Here is a 15,666-nt window from a genome sequence, read left to right as displayed (position 1 = left end):
CACCCTCCGGGCATGACCCCCTCCCCACCGCCTCCAACAGCCCTTATGGCTCCCCCCCTGCCCCCCAGCCAAGAGCAGCATGGAGTGCGCAGGGCGGGGGCAGCAGATCCCAGGCTGCGGTGCAGGCTAATAGAATGCAGAGCCGGTGTTCGTCTCCAGGCTGGGATTCCACCTCAAAATCAATGCCACGTTCATCAACATCTGCAAAAGACCTACTTTTAGGCAGTAATCCTTTTCTCCCATTACCTGGGGGAGGGAGGGTGTATGCAGTTGGTGCTTTTTAAATTCCCTTGTTTCGGTAAACTTTTTCCCTGGTATCACGGAAAGGACCTCTTAAACACCACATTGTGGGTAGCTGTATCCAAAGTCTAAATAATTGGCCAGCTATGTGGAGTAACCTTTCCTGAATTCATGCAAGGGAAGGGCTCTTTAACCACAACTGAATTTCTCATGTGAAAAACCTGGCTGGGGAGGAAGTCTCAATTATGTTAGAATCAAAATTTAATACCTAACCACAAATTGAGAAAGAAGCAAAGGCTATTTTGATGGTAAAGTGACGGTCCCCATGTAGTCCACCATCTAGCACAGCATCCTTTCAGATTTGATGCTTATTCATTGTTTGTCTTTACGAGTCCCTCTCTGGTGCTGAATTGGATTTGAATTCTTGGTGAGAGGCCTCAGCATCTCCCTGGGCTGGTCTGGGCCAGTAAATAGCTGCCTGAAGTGTTTATATATTATCATGGTCAATAGTTCAGTGACATTTTGTACATTTTTTTGGTAACATTGGCATACATGATGCCCCCGCAGTTCCTTTTCTGTTTGGTAGTTTGTGCCTCTAAAATCCCCACCGTTATGTGTGTTAATTTATGAAAATAAAATTTTTTTTGAAACCTTTCAAAATATTCTCAAGGCTGTTATCTTATTCTTGTGGCTTGGCATTAATAAGTTAAAATTGTACATGAAATGTCATGAGGTTGGGACTAGAATTTGGTTGCTGTGGTCCAACAGTTCCCCAGGAGCTACTTTTAGGGTAATATCTTCACTTTGGCTACATCATTGCAAACCACACATACCTGTTTCAGGCAAGTAAGCTTCTGCTATTTATGACTTGCTCCTCTGCTCCTGTTCTATAAAGATAGCTTTTCCTGGGACAATGAAGGTGGCCATGATCCTATGGTGAACTTGGACCCATAGCCTACAGGTCACACACCACATTTAGCTCTGCAGCACAGCTTTGGGAACAACGTTCTCAGAGAAGCCAGGACCTGGAAATGCAATAAAACAAAATTAGTCAAGATAGAAGTAGCTGAAAGCTAGTGCAGGGTGTGTCAAAGGCGTCGGGGTGAATAAGAGGCAACGAACCAATTGATGTTTCTCATCTTTTTCCCTTCTGCTCTAAAAATAAATCTTTTGTTTTAAAGAGGCCAAACAAGAGTACACATTCCATGATTCCATTTTCATACAAAATTTAAGAACAGGCTACACTAATACAAGTGCTAGAAGTCAGAGCAGTAATTGCTTATGGATAGCAGAGACTACGGAAGAGAGTGAGGGAACATTCTGGGATAATGGTAAAGTTCTATATCTTGACTGGGTTAATGGTTGTGTGGCTGTACACATTTATCAAACCTTGCTGAATTATACTTAAGAATTATGCATTTCTGTATATGTACAAATACATGTTTTAATCTCTAGGGTAACCATTAAAAGGTTAGTACAGAATTATAATTCATCAGTTAACAGATGGGAAAGAATGAAATAAACTTGATACATCCAAAAGTAGTTGAGAAAAAAGAATATAAAACAATTTGGTTAAATAGAAATGTAAGATTTAAATCCAAATCTATGGGTAACAATAACAGACTAAAAGCTTTAATTAAAAGATGAATATTGTCAGACTGAACACAAAATCCAATAATACGCTGTTTACAAAAGACATGCTATTAATATAGGGACATACAGAATTTGAAGATATGATAATGCAAAAAGACAAACATTAAACAACAAAAAACAGCATAGCTGTACTAATATCAGATAAGGCTAGACATTAAGGCAAATAGCAGCATTAAAGACAAACAAGGACATTTATCATGGTAAAAAGGCAGATCCAGCAGGAAGATATAACCACCTAGAATTTGCATCAACGTTAAAATAAATAAGAATTGTCACAACTAAAAGGGGATATACACAAGTATATTTTATAGCTAGAGGTATGAACATCTTTCTACTGGCAACGCTGCTCCCGGGTCCAGGTTAGCACAGCAGGAGGGCGCTCCTTCCACACCTACCCAATCTGTTTTGGAAGGGGCCCGAAGCCCTTGGCTGCTGGGGCGGGTACCAGCTGAGGGGAGGGGCCCAGTCGACTCCGCCCACACGCCCCCGTGTTCCTTATTGGCCCCCTGAGCTCGAGGTTCGTGACGCCAGAGGCATGCGCCTCTCGTGCGAAAGGGGGCGTGGCTCACTGAGAAGCAGGAGAAAAGATGGCGGCTTCCGTGGGGCATCGGTACCTGAGGTTGCCATGCGGGGTCACGGCTTGGCGGAGCAGGTACAGTGCTTGAGGGGGCCGTCTCAAAAAGGGGGAAGGCGTGCACCAAATTGGGGTCGGGAGAGAGGAGTCGTTTCTTTATCGCCGGCTCGCCGTGGAGACGGAGCCACCACCACCTTGAGCTGAGGAGCAGGTGCGACTACCGCAACATAGGGCGGTCCGAGTTTTGTTAGAGTGTCGCGTAAGGGCTCTCGCTTCACCCTTTCCAGCTAAGTAAAAGTGCACAAGGTACAGAAGAAGAAAAAAGAGGGAATAAGCACCGTGCCACGACTAGAGTCGAGGCAAGACTGTATACTCTCTCAGGGATTCGTGTTCTTGGAAGGGGTAGTGTGATGTGGAAAGAGCACTGGACTGGGAGTCGGGCGGCTTTCACGTCGGAGTCTTGTTCTTTGAAGCAAGGGGTTTGGATTCTGTGATCTAAAAGTAGTCTGCTAAGGAATTGGGGTCTTGATTACTCTGGTGACGCTCAACTCTTAGGTTCTTAGAGCTGAAAGAGACCCGAGGGGTCATCTAAATCCAGCTCTTTTTGGAGTTGGCGAAATTGAGGCCCTGAGAGAGGGAAGGACTTGCTCAGTTTCACCCAGCCAGTTAGCAGCAGGGCCAGGACCCCGACCCGGGTATCTTTCTGTCTCCTCCAAGGACTTTTTCCTCAGTATGAGCATTTATTATTATTACCCCAAATGGCTTGGGAGCCCTTCAGACTCTCGGAAAATGGATTAAAATGTTGGCAGCTGTGACTCAGAGTCAGCTGCTTCATTTCCGTGAAGGAAGGTTTGGGACGCATGATACTTTTGTGTTTCCAGGAGGGTTCGTTTTATAGGCGTTGACCAAAGCTTGCTCTGTGACCTGAGGTGACGTATCATTGTAATTTGGGCGAAGTTAAAGGACAGCTGAATTTGGACTGAGAGGGTACAAAAACTGTCATTGGCCTTGACATGAAAGTGTAACTCTCCCATTATTAGCTGTTCAAAGAGTATAGGCCTCTTCAGGAGGGGGCTTTGCAGTGCAGTGATAATGGTTAGATTTGGACAGGTAGGCCTCTGTGGTTTCAGTGTTTTTACCAGATGTGCTGCTTGAGTCAGCCACAAATTCTTCTCAACTGTGTCATGAGTCGGAAAGACTGAAAAAATTACACTGCTAAAATATTTTTTTAAATAATGGTGAGGAGGATGTACTCCCTGTCATTAAAAAGGGTGGGGGAGGGGTGTCACACTTTAGTACCAGTATAGGTAGGTAAGACTAGATTTAGGTGCAGTGATTGGGAGCGATAAGGATTGGGTACACTAAGATGTCTTAATTTTCAAAGGTATTACATATCAAGACAGAAAGAAACTATGTTGATACAAAAAAACTAAAAAGATAACAGTTTCTTGAGTCTTAAGTAAAACAGCATCTGTGAGACATATAGATAAAAGCCTTATATTGCAGGGAAGTTTTTCAGTAACTGGGTGATGTGTGGCAGGTGATAGAACAAAGAGAAAGCAGTTTCCTGGGTGATAAAATTGGGCCGTGTTTCCAAACTTTTTGATAAAAGAATGGGGTGGATATTTATATTAGAAATAGAGATTCCCAGATGTATTCCCTACCTTGCTGTCAAGTTGAGATTCAGTAGGTGTAGGTTACACCTACAAATCTGGGGCTACAAATGCCCCAGATAATTCTTAGGTTCAGGCAAGTATGGACATAGTTCTTAGGGAGTGGTTGCTTGTATAAGACTTGCATTTAGTAATATTTATGGCATTCCTACCACTGCAAATCCTGGTGCCAGAGACTGTGGGGAGAGGGGGTGGGAAGAGAGGAATTAAAAGATATTTTTGAAATAGGCCTTGTTTTTAAAGAACTTTACAGTTTAGTGGGAGAGAGAGGAAACACTGTACTAAATAATATAAGGTAGAATGTGAAATAAGGCCATCAAGAGGCCTGCTGGTTCATTTTTAGAACAACTGTCACAGCTTTAGAAAGAAGGAGAGATATAACGATTATAGTTAAAATGTTACCATCAGAGGTGATGTTACGAATATGTTTATAACTATGACAATATGGGCACAGACCAGTCAGCGTGAACACTGGTTATAGACAGTTGACATGGCCATCCCAGTGTGTGCCAGATGAATATCAACTCTATTGCTTTTAATGTATATAGTCATATATAACTTTTAATATTACTTTTTTTAAAGACTTTGTTTATTTTTAGAGAGGGGGAAGAGAGAGAGAAACCAGTATGTGGTTGCCTCTTGCATGCCCCCTACTGGGGACCTGGCCTGCAATCCAAGCATGTGCCCTAGACTGGGAATTGAACCAGCGACCCTTTGGTTCAGCAGGCGGGCAGGCACTCAATCCACTGAGCCACACCAGCTAGGGCTAATATTACTTTCAATAGACATAGTAATATATAACTTGGTGCCAGGTGCCTGGGCTGAGGGTTTTACATTATTGTCTCACTATTAATGGGGTATAGGTCTTATTTTTACAGGTGGAGAAACTGAGGCTTGGAATTAATAAAGTTCCTTGGGTCACACAGCTAATAAGTGGCAGAACTGAGATTTGAGCCATGCAATCAGACTTGAGTGCTTAATCATGGGCTTTAATCACCTGCTTGCAGGATACCCTTCTGTGAGTTCACCATGTGGAAAGGATATCTGGTTGATTTTATCTGTTCATCACCCTGGGGCTTAATCTCACTGTTGAGGTTGTAGTCCACTGAGAAGACAGACAAACCCCTGCAATTATACAGGCATACAGACAGTGAACAAGTAAGTGAATATATGTATAGAATCTGTTTATTTCAGGTAGTGAGAAGTACTAGGAAGAAAAATTAAGGAAGATAATTAAGGGATTAGAGAGTGTGAAAGGGACAACTTTGGATGGGTACAAAGTGGTCAGGAAAAAAAACAAACTGAGGAGGAAACATTTGAGCGGAGAACTGAATGATAAGGGAGTGAGCGACATAGAGGGTATGCCCAGGAGAGCACACAGCAAATGCAGAGTTGTGGAAGGAGGCACAGCTGTGGAGTGGGGCGAGGAGGAGAGAGAAAGCAGGCGGAGAGCCGAGAGCAGGGACTAATTACGGAGGGTCTGGTCTGATTTTCTGTTTTGGGAAGATCACTGACTGGTTTGTGGTGAGCAGGATTTGGAAGGGCCAAGAGTAGAACGTGGAGGTTAGGCTATTGCAGTCATGGGTAAGAGACCAGGTGACTTGGGCCAGGATTCAAGTACAGACATACCTCATTGTATTGCACCTCACAGATGTTGTGTTGGGATTTTTTTGGTGTTTTTTTTTTTTTTTTTTTTTAACAAATTGAAGGCAAGATCCTTTATCAGCAAAGAGATTACAACTTGCATTATTGCAATACTTGCTTTATTGCAGTGGCTTGAAACCAAACCTGCAATATCTCTGAGGTGTACCTATAATGGTTGCGATAAGAAGTAGGCAGCTAAGGATATATTTTGAAGGTACAGTCTTCATTCCCTACCAGTGGATTTAATGTGAATAGTGCAAAAGAAGGACTTGAGAATGAGTACTAGGGCTTTGACCTGTGTAGCTGGGTTAATGCGGGTGCCTTTTTTTTTTTTTTTTTTTTTTTTTGAGGTAGTGTACTAGTTATAATAATGCTGCTGTGGTAACAGGTAAACCCCAGCATCTCAGTAGCTTAACATAGTAAAAGTTTATGCCTTGGTCTTGTGAAGTCCCAGTGGCTGCTCTTGATAGGTGGGGCAGCAGCGATTCAAAGCCCAGTTTCTTGCCATCTTTAACACGGGACTTCCCAAGGTCTGCATGTTTGCATCAAGCAGGCTGAAAATGGAAAGCCTAGAGCTGGATGCCATGGAAGCCTGAATGGTCTTCACATTTGTTAGAACTCAATTTTATGGTCACACCCTGCTGCAAGGGAGGCCGGGAAATGTGGAGTCTTGGGTGCCCAGGAAGAAGAGGAAGTGGGTTTGGGAGACATCTGGCTGGTGTCTGCCACAGATGAACATCTCTGGGGGAGGGGCAGGTTGAAGAAGAGTTCGAGAGGGTCAGGGATTCATCTAAACCCAGTTGGATTGTAGTGGATTTGTTGGGGAGCCAGTTGGAAGTATGGACCTGGAGGTCTCTGAAGGAGCAGTGAGGGAATCTCCACTATCTACTTAAACACAGGCCGGGATGAGCATCTCTAGGAGGCGAGCTCAGGCGGGGAAGAGGCTGAGTCCCGGCATGGCACCAGTTTGAAGTTAGGAAGAGATGAGAGAGGTAGGAGGAAAATCGAGGTCCCAGAAGCTAAGTGAGAAATGTGTTTCAAGAAGGAGAGAGGGCGAAGGGAGTCAAAATGTGCAAACTTCCAGTTATGAAATAAGTCAGTCACGGGATGTAATGTCCACCATGGTGACTACAGGTAATAGTACTGTATCGCATACTTGAAAGTTGCTGAGAAAGTAAATCTTAAAAGTTCTTATCAGAACAAAGGAAATTGTAAGTATGTATGATGATGGATGTTACCTAGACTTGTTATGGTGATCATTTTGCAATATATACAAATACCAAATTACTTGTGCACCTGAAACTGATACAATGTTGTATCTCAATTATACCTGGATTAAAAACAAAAATGAGAAAGAGATCAACTGTGGCAAATGCTGTTGAGAGTTAACATGAGACCCAAGAAATGTGCACTGGTGTTGGGAACATGGAAGTTGGTGACCTTGACAAGAGGTGACAAGATGGGAACAAAAGCCTGGGTGAATGGGATTCAGAGGGAGTGGGAAGTGAGGATGTGGTGGCAACGAGCATAGCTCTTTGTAAGAGCACAGGTCAGGAAAGAGCAAACAGTGGGTGGGAACCGAGAGAAGGGTAGACACAGAGTGGACAGTGTTTGAGGCTAGGAGTGACCCAGGAACAAAGGACCACCTGATGTGCCGGGGCTGCTGAGGTGCAGGAGAGGCCAGCGCTGTGTTCTCAGGCAAGGCTGCCAAGGGCAGGCCCACCCAGAACAAGCCGCAGCGCACCCGGTTATGGCGGAGAGCCGGGTGTCTCCCACCTGTACCTCCCGAGGCCCCCCAACAAGCCCTGCTTAGCAGTCTGCCAACATTCTTTTGTTAGTTAGGGAGTTCAGCATTAATTCTAGAACAAGCAATGGGTAACAGCGTACAGAGCATAACAATGTATCTTTTAGTCAGTTTTTACCCTTGTTCTAATTCTGTTTGGAAAGCAGGGTTTTAGGCTTTTAACTTCTGTGGTGGGTGTATCCAGTCTGAGAGATGAGCATTGTTCAGTGCTGATCGAAGGTTCGTTTTGAAAAATACTCTTTGTGTTCACAGCTGTACATCTCTCTGGCCTTAGGGGTGGTGATTATGGGCCCCCGCTTTTTCTCCATACAAACCTATTTGCCTAGAGGAGGATCAGATTCATCACCTCAGCCACATTTGCACCGTGCTGAAAGGGTGCTTTTAAGTCCAGGAACTTGCATGTCAAAAAATGAAGGTGCCTAAATCTGATAATGTTTACAGGATATCTATATAAGAGACAACTACTAAATATCCATGAAAATAAATATTATTGTATGAATATCATAGATGCACTTTCATTTTTCACAAAAATAGCAATTTATACATTTATAATTATTATTTCTATCATAAAGGGCTCCAAGGAAAAGCGAAACCCCTACTGACAAGGCTATAGTTTCTTTACTTCAGATTTCAGGTCACTGTTTGGGGAAACTGAAGCGCTGCCTGAAGTGAAAGTGGGATGTGTGCTCTTTAATTAAGGGGAGATCCGCTTGTTAACTAAAAATTTATTAATGCTTTGCCTGCTGGGGCAGTCACTTACTGCCACTGGGGATGTGTCCCGTTTTCTTGGGTGAAGATGAAACACTAAATCAGAAATATTTTCTTAGAGCTTAAAAGTTATGAAAATAATTGGTAAAATTTTCTCAGAACAATGAAAACCTATTCACTCTGTCAGAGTAGCTTTTGTGGCAACGTAGCCACAAAAGATAATCCAGAAATTCTAAACCCGTTGAGCCTTCCAGACTTGAAGTAGATTAGAATAGTCCAGCATGGTTGTCTGTGGCCTTGTTTCCAGAACAACCATTTAAAATTTAAAATTTGAGCCACCTGCGTGCATAGATTCTTTTATGAGCAGGGGGAGATGTTTGCAAGGCCGTTGCAGCTCTCCTTCCACGGTGCGGAAGCAGGGGCTTGTGTGACAGCACTGGCTTTCCTGCTCGTTGTGATCTGATGCTTAATTAAGAAAAAGTATTTTTTTGTTGTTGTGAGATAGTTTCAGACTTAAGGAAACATTATAAAAATAATACATAGAATTCCCAAATACTCTTTAGCTAGATTCCCCAAATGTTGACTGTTGCTTTATTCTTCCTCCTTCCTCCCTCTTCCTCTTTCTTTTTAAAATGATTTTTTTGGAGAGAGAGAGAGAAACACTGATTTGTTGTTCCACTTATTTATGCGTTCCTTGGTCGCTTTTTTATGAGTGCCACGACTGGGGATCGAACTTACAACCCTGGAGCATTGGGATCACACTCTGACCGACCTACCCAGCCAGGGCCTCCCGTTCCCTCTTTGGGTGTGTGAGTGAGTGAGTGAGAGCGAACCAGAGAGAGCGAGCGCTTTTTTTCCTGAAACACTTGAGAGTAAGTTACAAACTTGATACACCTTAACCTTTAAACATTTCACCTTTAAACATTTCAGCCTTTTTCCTACAAGGACATTTTCTTACATAACCACAGTATAATGGTCCAAACCAAGAAATAGTACTGTAACATTGATACAGGACTATTGTTGAACCTGTAGATTGTATTCAAATTTTGTCATTGATCTACTAATATTTTTTAATTTTAAGAAAAACGTTTAATGGTTTATTTTTGCTTGATTGTAGCCTCCATCACAGTGAAAACCCTGCCCTGCGCCACTTCCTGCTGCAGTTCTTAAGGAAGCCGCCTCTCAGAGCCTTTTCAACAAGTAAGTGACAGTTAGAGGTGGCATGGGCCTCTCTGCGCTTCAGTTTGCTCATTGGTAAATTGGGATAAACGCAGCACTGGTTCCATAGGGGTTTTTTTTGTTAGGATTAAATCAAAAGGTACCTGTGAAGTCCTTACAGTACCTGGCATGTAGTTATCACTGAAGCATTAGCTATTGTCTCATTGTTTTTACTGGCTGTATAGTAGCTGTTGTATGACTGTTCCACTTAGTGTTGGGCATTTGTTTCTAGTCTTTTTCTACTACAGGTAATTCTGTAGTTACATATCTTTGTGCATCTCCAGGATATATTTGTAAATGTAGAATTACTGAGTCAAAAGGTTTATGTATTTTACAATTTGGTATTTACACCAAATTGCCCTTCAGAGAGGATTATCCCAGTTTACCCTCGTACAAGCAGGAAGTACTCCTGAGTACATCAATTCCCCACTCTGTGGATTATTAACTTTCTGATCTTTTAAGCAGCTATTTGAATCCTTTCGAAAATGTGTATTGTCTTTATAATCTAAATACCCTTTTTATTCATCATACCAAAAGCTTATTTTTAACTGCCCAATAAAAGTACCTTGGGAATAAAATGAGATGGTTAATGAGAACAGAAACAAAAAGCTTATTGTAGTTAGTGGGTGTACATCTGGATGTTGTTCGATTAGGACTGGCATGCGGGGACACGTAGGAATCACATGAAAGATGGAACTGAGGAACCTCAGAAATTGGGCTGTAATCTTGGAATTGCAGAAGAGTTGTGCTTTCATAAAGTGATAAACCCAGCGGCGCAGTTATCAGGAATGGAGGGTGCTCTCTACTTAGAAAAAGCAAAAGAAAGAGACCTCTACTTGAAGGAAAGACCAGTGCGCCACACAGCATTCAGTAGAGGGGGACCAGTCCATCTAGGATCTGGACTCCGTGCAGGGAGGACGCAGCAGTTCTCTCATCACCAGATATTTCAGAAAGAAGAAAATTTTTGCCTTGCTTTTTGGCACGTCTTTCCTGGTCGTCAGAGGTAGAATATTTAGTTATCAAGTAGGAAGGGTCCATTAGGAATAATTAGAATATGGAAGAGATCAGTGACGTCCTTACATGCTCATTAATAAAAAGAAAAGAGCAACAGTAAACGTGGAGACGCAGTGATGCAGGGAGCAGGATGGTTCTCTTTCACTGGGAGTCAGCGGCGATACAAAGGGCGTTACTCGTAGGTTTTGCACAGGCCATTGAGAATTCAGCTCTTTAGATATCGTCCTAATAACAGTTTTATTGAGATAGAATGCACATACCATAAAATTCACCCTTTTAAATATGCAATTCAGTGGTTTTTAGTATATTTATAGAGTTGTGCAACCATCACCTCTGATTTTTAGTCCCTCCTCACCCCTCCATGAACACATGATCCGTTAAGCTGTCGCTCCCCGTTTCTTCTGCCCCCGGCCTGAGAAATTAAGGTACTTTGTCTCCATGGTGTGTTTCCGATATTGGAGGCTTCATATTAACGGACTACACAATACACAGCCTTTTGTGGCTGGCTTCTTTTCCATAATGTTTGTAGGGTGCGTGTTGTAGCATGTGTTGATATCTCCTTTTCATTTTCAAATAATATTCTGCTGTATGGATATATCATGTTTTGTTTATCCAGTCATCATCAGTTGATGGACATTTGGAATGTTTCCATTTTTTATGTTATGAATAATGTTTCTACTGGATATTCTTGTATTTTTGCATAGATGTCTGTTTCGCTTCTTTTAGGTATATGCCTAAGAGCAGAATTGCCAGGTTATATGGTAATATTATGGTTAACATTTTGAGGAACTGACCCACTGTTTTTCAAAGTGGCTGCCTCATTTTATAGTCCCACCAGCAGTGTATACGAGTGTTCAAATTTCTCCACATCCTACCAACACTTACCTTTTTTATTATAACCATCCTAGTGGGTGTGAAGTGGTATCTCACTGTGGTTTTTTTTGTTTGCACTTCCCTGATTACTAGTGATGTTGTTTTGATCTGCTAGAGCTGCTGCAACAAAGTATCCCACATCAAGTGACTTAAACAATAGAAATTTATTCTTGCACAGTTCTGGAGACTGGAGATCCAAGGTCAGGATGTCACAGGGTTACTTCCTTCTGAGGACTGTGAAGGAAAATCTGTTCCATGCCACTTGTCTAGCTTCTGATGGGTTGCTGGCCGCTTTGGCTTCCTTGGCTTGTAGACACATCACCCCAGTCTCTGCCTTGATCTTCACATGCCCTTCTCCCTGTGTGCATGTCTGTGTCCACATTTCCCTTTTCTATAAGGACACAAGTCATATTGGATTAGGGCTCACCATGATGACTTTATTTTAACTTGATTACCTCTGAGTTACTGGGGGTTAGGGTTTCAATATATGAATTTTGGGAGGACAGTTCAACCCATAATAGATGTTGAACATCATTACATGTGCTTTTTGGCCATTTGGATATCTTCTTTGAAGGTATGTCTTCTTATGTCCTTTGTACATTTTTAAATTGGATTGTTGAACTGTGAGAGCTTGTGAGATTTTGCATTTGAGAGTAGTGGTGTCCAATCAAAATTGGGCCTGCGTTGTTAAAGTAAGATCAGAGAGCCCTGGGTGGGGAGGGGAATGGTACCTGGCTTCGAGTCTTGGACCTGTTGGTGGCCAGCTGGACAGCCTTGATTAGTTTCCTGACCTCTTTGCTATTCAGTATTTTTTTAAATTCTGTGACTGTAGTGGCAGCTAAGGTACAATATACATTGTAGTTTCATAGGAAAGATGCTTGTCCCTTGCTAATTGTTAGAATTTGGAGACAGAAAGGTCTCAGTAATGACTCGGGGTCACACCTATTTGTGTCACCTTTACTGAGGGTCTCTAAGGTGCATTGACTTTTCCTGGCCCTCCTGTTGGTGCTGTGTTTGTATGGCCTGCTCCTGCCCCTTTTCCCAGGCTCACCATTTTCCTGTTTTTGTTGTTGTTGTTGTTGTTGTTGTTACAGATGCCAGAAAAGTCCACACTGCCCCTGCTCGAACGTTGTTCCTGTTGCGCCCCCTGCCCTTTCTGTTTGTGACTGGCGGGGGCTATGCGGGTTACCGGCAGTATGAGAAGTATAGGGAGCGAGAGCTGGAGAAGCTGGGATTGGAGATTCCACCCAAACTCGCTGGCCACTGGGAGGTAGGAATAAGATGGAACCACCCTGATTTCTCATGCAGCACAACTGCTTGTCACTTTTTTAAATGCCCCAAAAGTTTAAATGTTGGGAAAAGTGAAATGTGCTTTCTTGAAGCCCTTGACTCCAGTGGGCTTTTGGCCAGATACAGAAGTTGTGTATTCCATGTGACGCCAGGCTTCCCTTCTGTCCCCAGACCTACCCCTGGCCTCCCCAGGGGCTCTGAGTAGAAATTTCCTGCTGTGTAAATTCTCAGAGTTCATGCCCTATATGAGTTGGGTCTGGCCGTTCATGCCCTTCTCAGTCTGAGGAGGAGCTGAAACAGTCGAACTTTTGGGATGTGGATAAGTTCTCACCAGGAACCAGACTGAAATAATCAAATTCCTTTACTGTTACTGCTCAAAATACTCCCCCCACAATAGGGCCACATGGTAAGGGGCAGGCTCCAGTGTTGCTGAACCATGTGAGGTGCATAATAAACTGTCTTACTCGCCTGTGCTTCCTGGGGCCCAAGACTGTATCTGACTCAGAGTGGACATTCAGTAAATACTGAAATTGAATATAAATGCGTAAATGAAAAAAACTGCCTTCTTTGCAGCCATAATTAAACAAATGAAAAATATGAACTATCAATAGATATTGGTAGCCTGGGCAAAAGCGGGGGGCGCCAAGTATGGTATATGGAACGATGCATTGGGTTTCCTCACGAACCCCTCCGCATTGGTAATCGGCTCAGCTGCGTCTGGCGGCCAGGGCGTCCCCCTACTGAAGGTGAGTCCCAGTGTGCTCCTCAGTAGCTGTGTGACCTGGGATATGTGTCTTTCACCTGGTCCTCTGTGCCTTCAGCTGTCAAACAGTGGGTTGGATTGGAGCATGACTCTGAGATTCCTTCCAGCTCTAACATAGTTCTTCTAGGAATTGTTGTTGGCATCACATGCTACATATTACAGGCTTCCTCCCAAAGTCCTCTTTTGACTATAGGGCAGGCTTCTGTGGTTTCATCCCTCTACCTCCAGCCGAAACTGATATAAGGATCTCATTTGATTTCCAACAGCCGTGTAAAACTGTGACTTAGTCTGCGGCCATGCAGATCCAGACATGGCCGTTGTCCTAAGAAGTATCTGTCTGTGTGCGCATGTGTCTACTGTTTGACCTGTTTGTATGCCTTGTAGTTTGTAATAACCTCCTTCAGACCAAGAAAAAAAAAAAAGGTTTTCTGTTTTCTAGTATTATACCACAAAATCCTTTGGTGCAGGGTAATTGCATTGTATATGAGACACACTTTAAAAGCATACTGTACTCTGTTTCTTTTCTGTGACATTAATGGTTTCCTGTGTAAACATAATCTTTTCCTTCAGACTAGTAAAGTGTTTGTGAGACTGATCTTGTGACTGCACTCAAGTATTAAATCCAAACTGGCTTCGCTGCCCCCAGGGATCTGTCAGGCTGACTCACCCTTTGTTAAGCCTGCATGCTTTCAGGAAATCCTCACTCATCTCAAAGGTATCCCAAGAGAATCTACATTTGGAAGAAATCTGCTACTTCCAAAATCAGAAAAGACCGAAGTCAGTAGTTGGGTTTTTTTTTTTTTAAACATCCACTGTTTGTATAATTGGGATTTCTGCCACGTATGAGTCAGTTCCTGAAAGACGATTGTTTGTAATGAGGCCAGTGTTGATTAGCTCCTAAGTTCTAGGTCCTGGACAGTCACAGGATACCGGAGTGGAGAGGCCTAGTGCAGCGTGAGGCCTGAAGTCCCTGTTGGTAAAGAATTGGACTTAAGTTGGGTAACGCTCTTTCCTTTTTTTTTTTTTTTTTAAGATTGTATTTATTCATATTGAGAGAGAAGGGAAGGAAGGGAGAGAGGGAGAGAAACATCGGTGTGCAATAGACACACTGATAGGTTGCCTCTCACACTCCCCCAGCTGGGGACCTGGCCCACAACCCAGGTTTGTGCCCTGACCGAGAATCAAACTGGTGACCTTTCAGTTTGCAGGCCAGTGCTCAGTCCACTGAGCCACACCAGCCAGGGCTGGATACCATTCTTTTGGTTGAATAAAATGGCCTAGAGACTGCTCCTGGTTTTCAAAATAGGGGAAATGGCCTGGACTCCAAGTAGACGTAAGATTTCAGGGCAGACAGCGGGTTGTGAGAGGGAGAGTTCAAAACTGGCAGCTGGGGGCTGGATCTTAGTCTCACCTCGACCCCACGTAAGCACTGTTATCTCATATGAAAAAGGAGGGAGTACACCAGCCTGGCTGATGAGCCCCTTAGGAGCCCTGACCCATGTGGTTCCGATGGTTGGGTGTCCTCCCACAAAGCAGAAGGTCACCAGTTTGATTCCCAGTCAGATCACATGCCTAGGTAGTGAGTTCAGTCCCTGGATAGGGCACATATGAGAGGCAACTAACTGATTGAAGTTTCTCTCTCACATCGGTGTTCCTCTCCTCTTTCTTCCCCCTTTCTCCTCTCACTAAAAATAAATAAATAAAAAAAAATTTTTTATTTTTTTAAAGAAAGCCCCCTAGGTGATTTTTGACAACAAGCCAGATTTAGGAATCATGACAAAATAAGCTATAAGGTTCCCTTCAGGACTTTGTTTTTAAGTGGCTCATGAACATTTCTGGTGGTGATTTTGCTGGAATATAATCCCTTCATATCCCTGAGATCAAGTCTGACATCTCTAGAGCTGAAAGAGAAGACAGACTGTTAGTTACTGCTGGGATGAGCCCGTGGGATCGGTGGCACAGTTTAGGTGATTGGAGGATTTTTTACCAGATAGCATTTTCCAGACTTCCAGGAGACAGGTGCGGGTTGAAGGGCGGGCGGTGCAATGTTTCCCGCATGTGAAGCATTCCTCTTGGCCCCCTTTGGTCAGTATGGCAGCAGGGGGCCTTTGTTCCCCTTTCCCATTTGTAAATGAATGTCTCTTGGGCCACAGAAACATCCAGCGTGCCCCCCCCCCCCCCCGCATCAAAACTCTTTAAGAGGACGCAATAC

General features: G+C 43.3%; 1 protein-coding gene across 3 annotated transcripts in view; it reads left to right on the top strand.

Moving 5' to 3' along the window:
- Nucleotides 1-2,457: 2,457 nt before the first annotated feature.
- The window catches only part of PISD (phosphatidylserine decarboxylase), a 32,670-nt gene continuing 19,461 nt past the window's right edge, over nt 2,458-15,666 (top strand). Inside the window, exons 1-3 of one of the 3 annotated variants that reach the window (XM_054594326.1) lie at nt 2,458-2,545; nt 9,414-9,496; nt 12,496-12,671. In XM_054594326.1, coding sequence (XP_054450301.1) covers nt 2,481-2,545; nt 9,414-9,496; nt 12,496-12,671 — 324 coding nt within the window. In that variant the 5' untranslated portion in view covers nt 2,458-2,480. Of the gene's footprint in view, nt 2,546-9,413; nt 9,497-12,495; nt 12,672-15,666 lie in introns of those variants that run through there. The other 2 variants (XM_054594327.1, XM_054594331.1) reach the window with 2 other exon arrangements.

This window comes from Pteronotus mesoamericanus, unplaced genomic scaffold (assembly GCF_021234165.1).
Source record: "Pteronotus mesoamericanus isolate MK-2021 breed Mesoamerican mustached bat unplaced genomic scaffold, CSHL_Meso_final scaffold_507, whole genome shotgun sequence".
Taxonomy (NCBI): Eukaryota; Metazoa; Chordata; class Mammalia; order Chiroptera; family Mormoopidae; genus Pteronotus; species Pteronotus mesoamericanus.
This window is presented reverse-complemented; position numbering and strand designations above follow the sequence as displayed.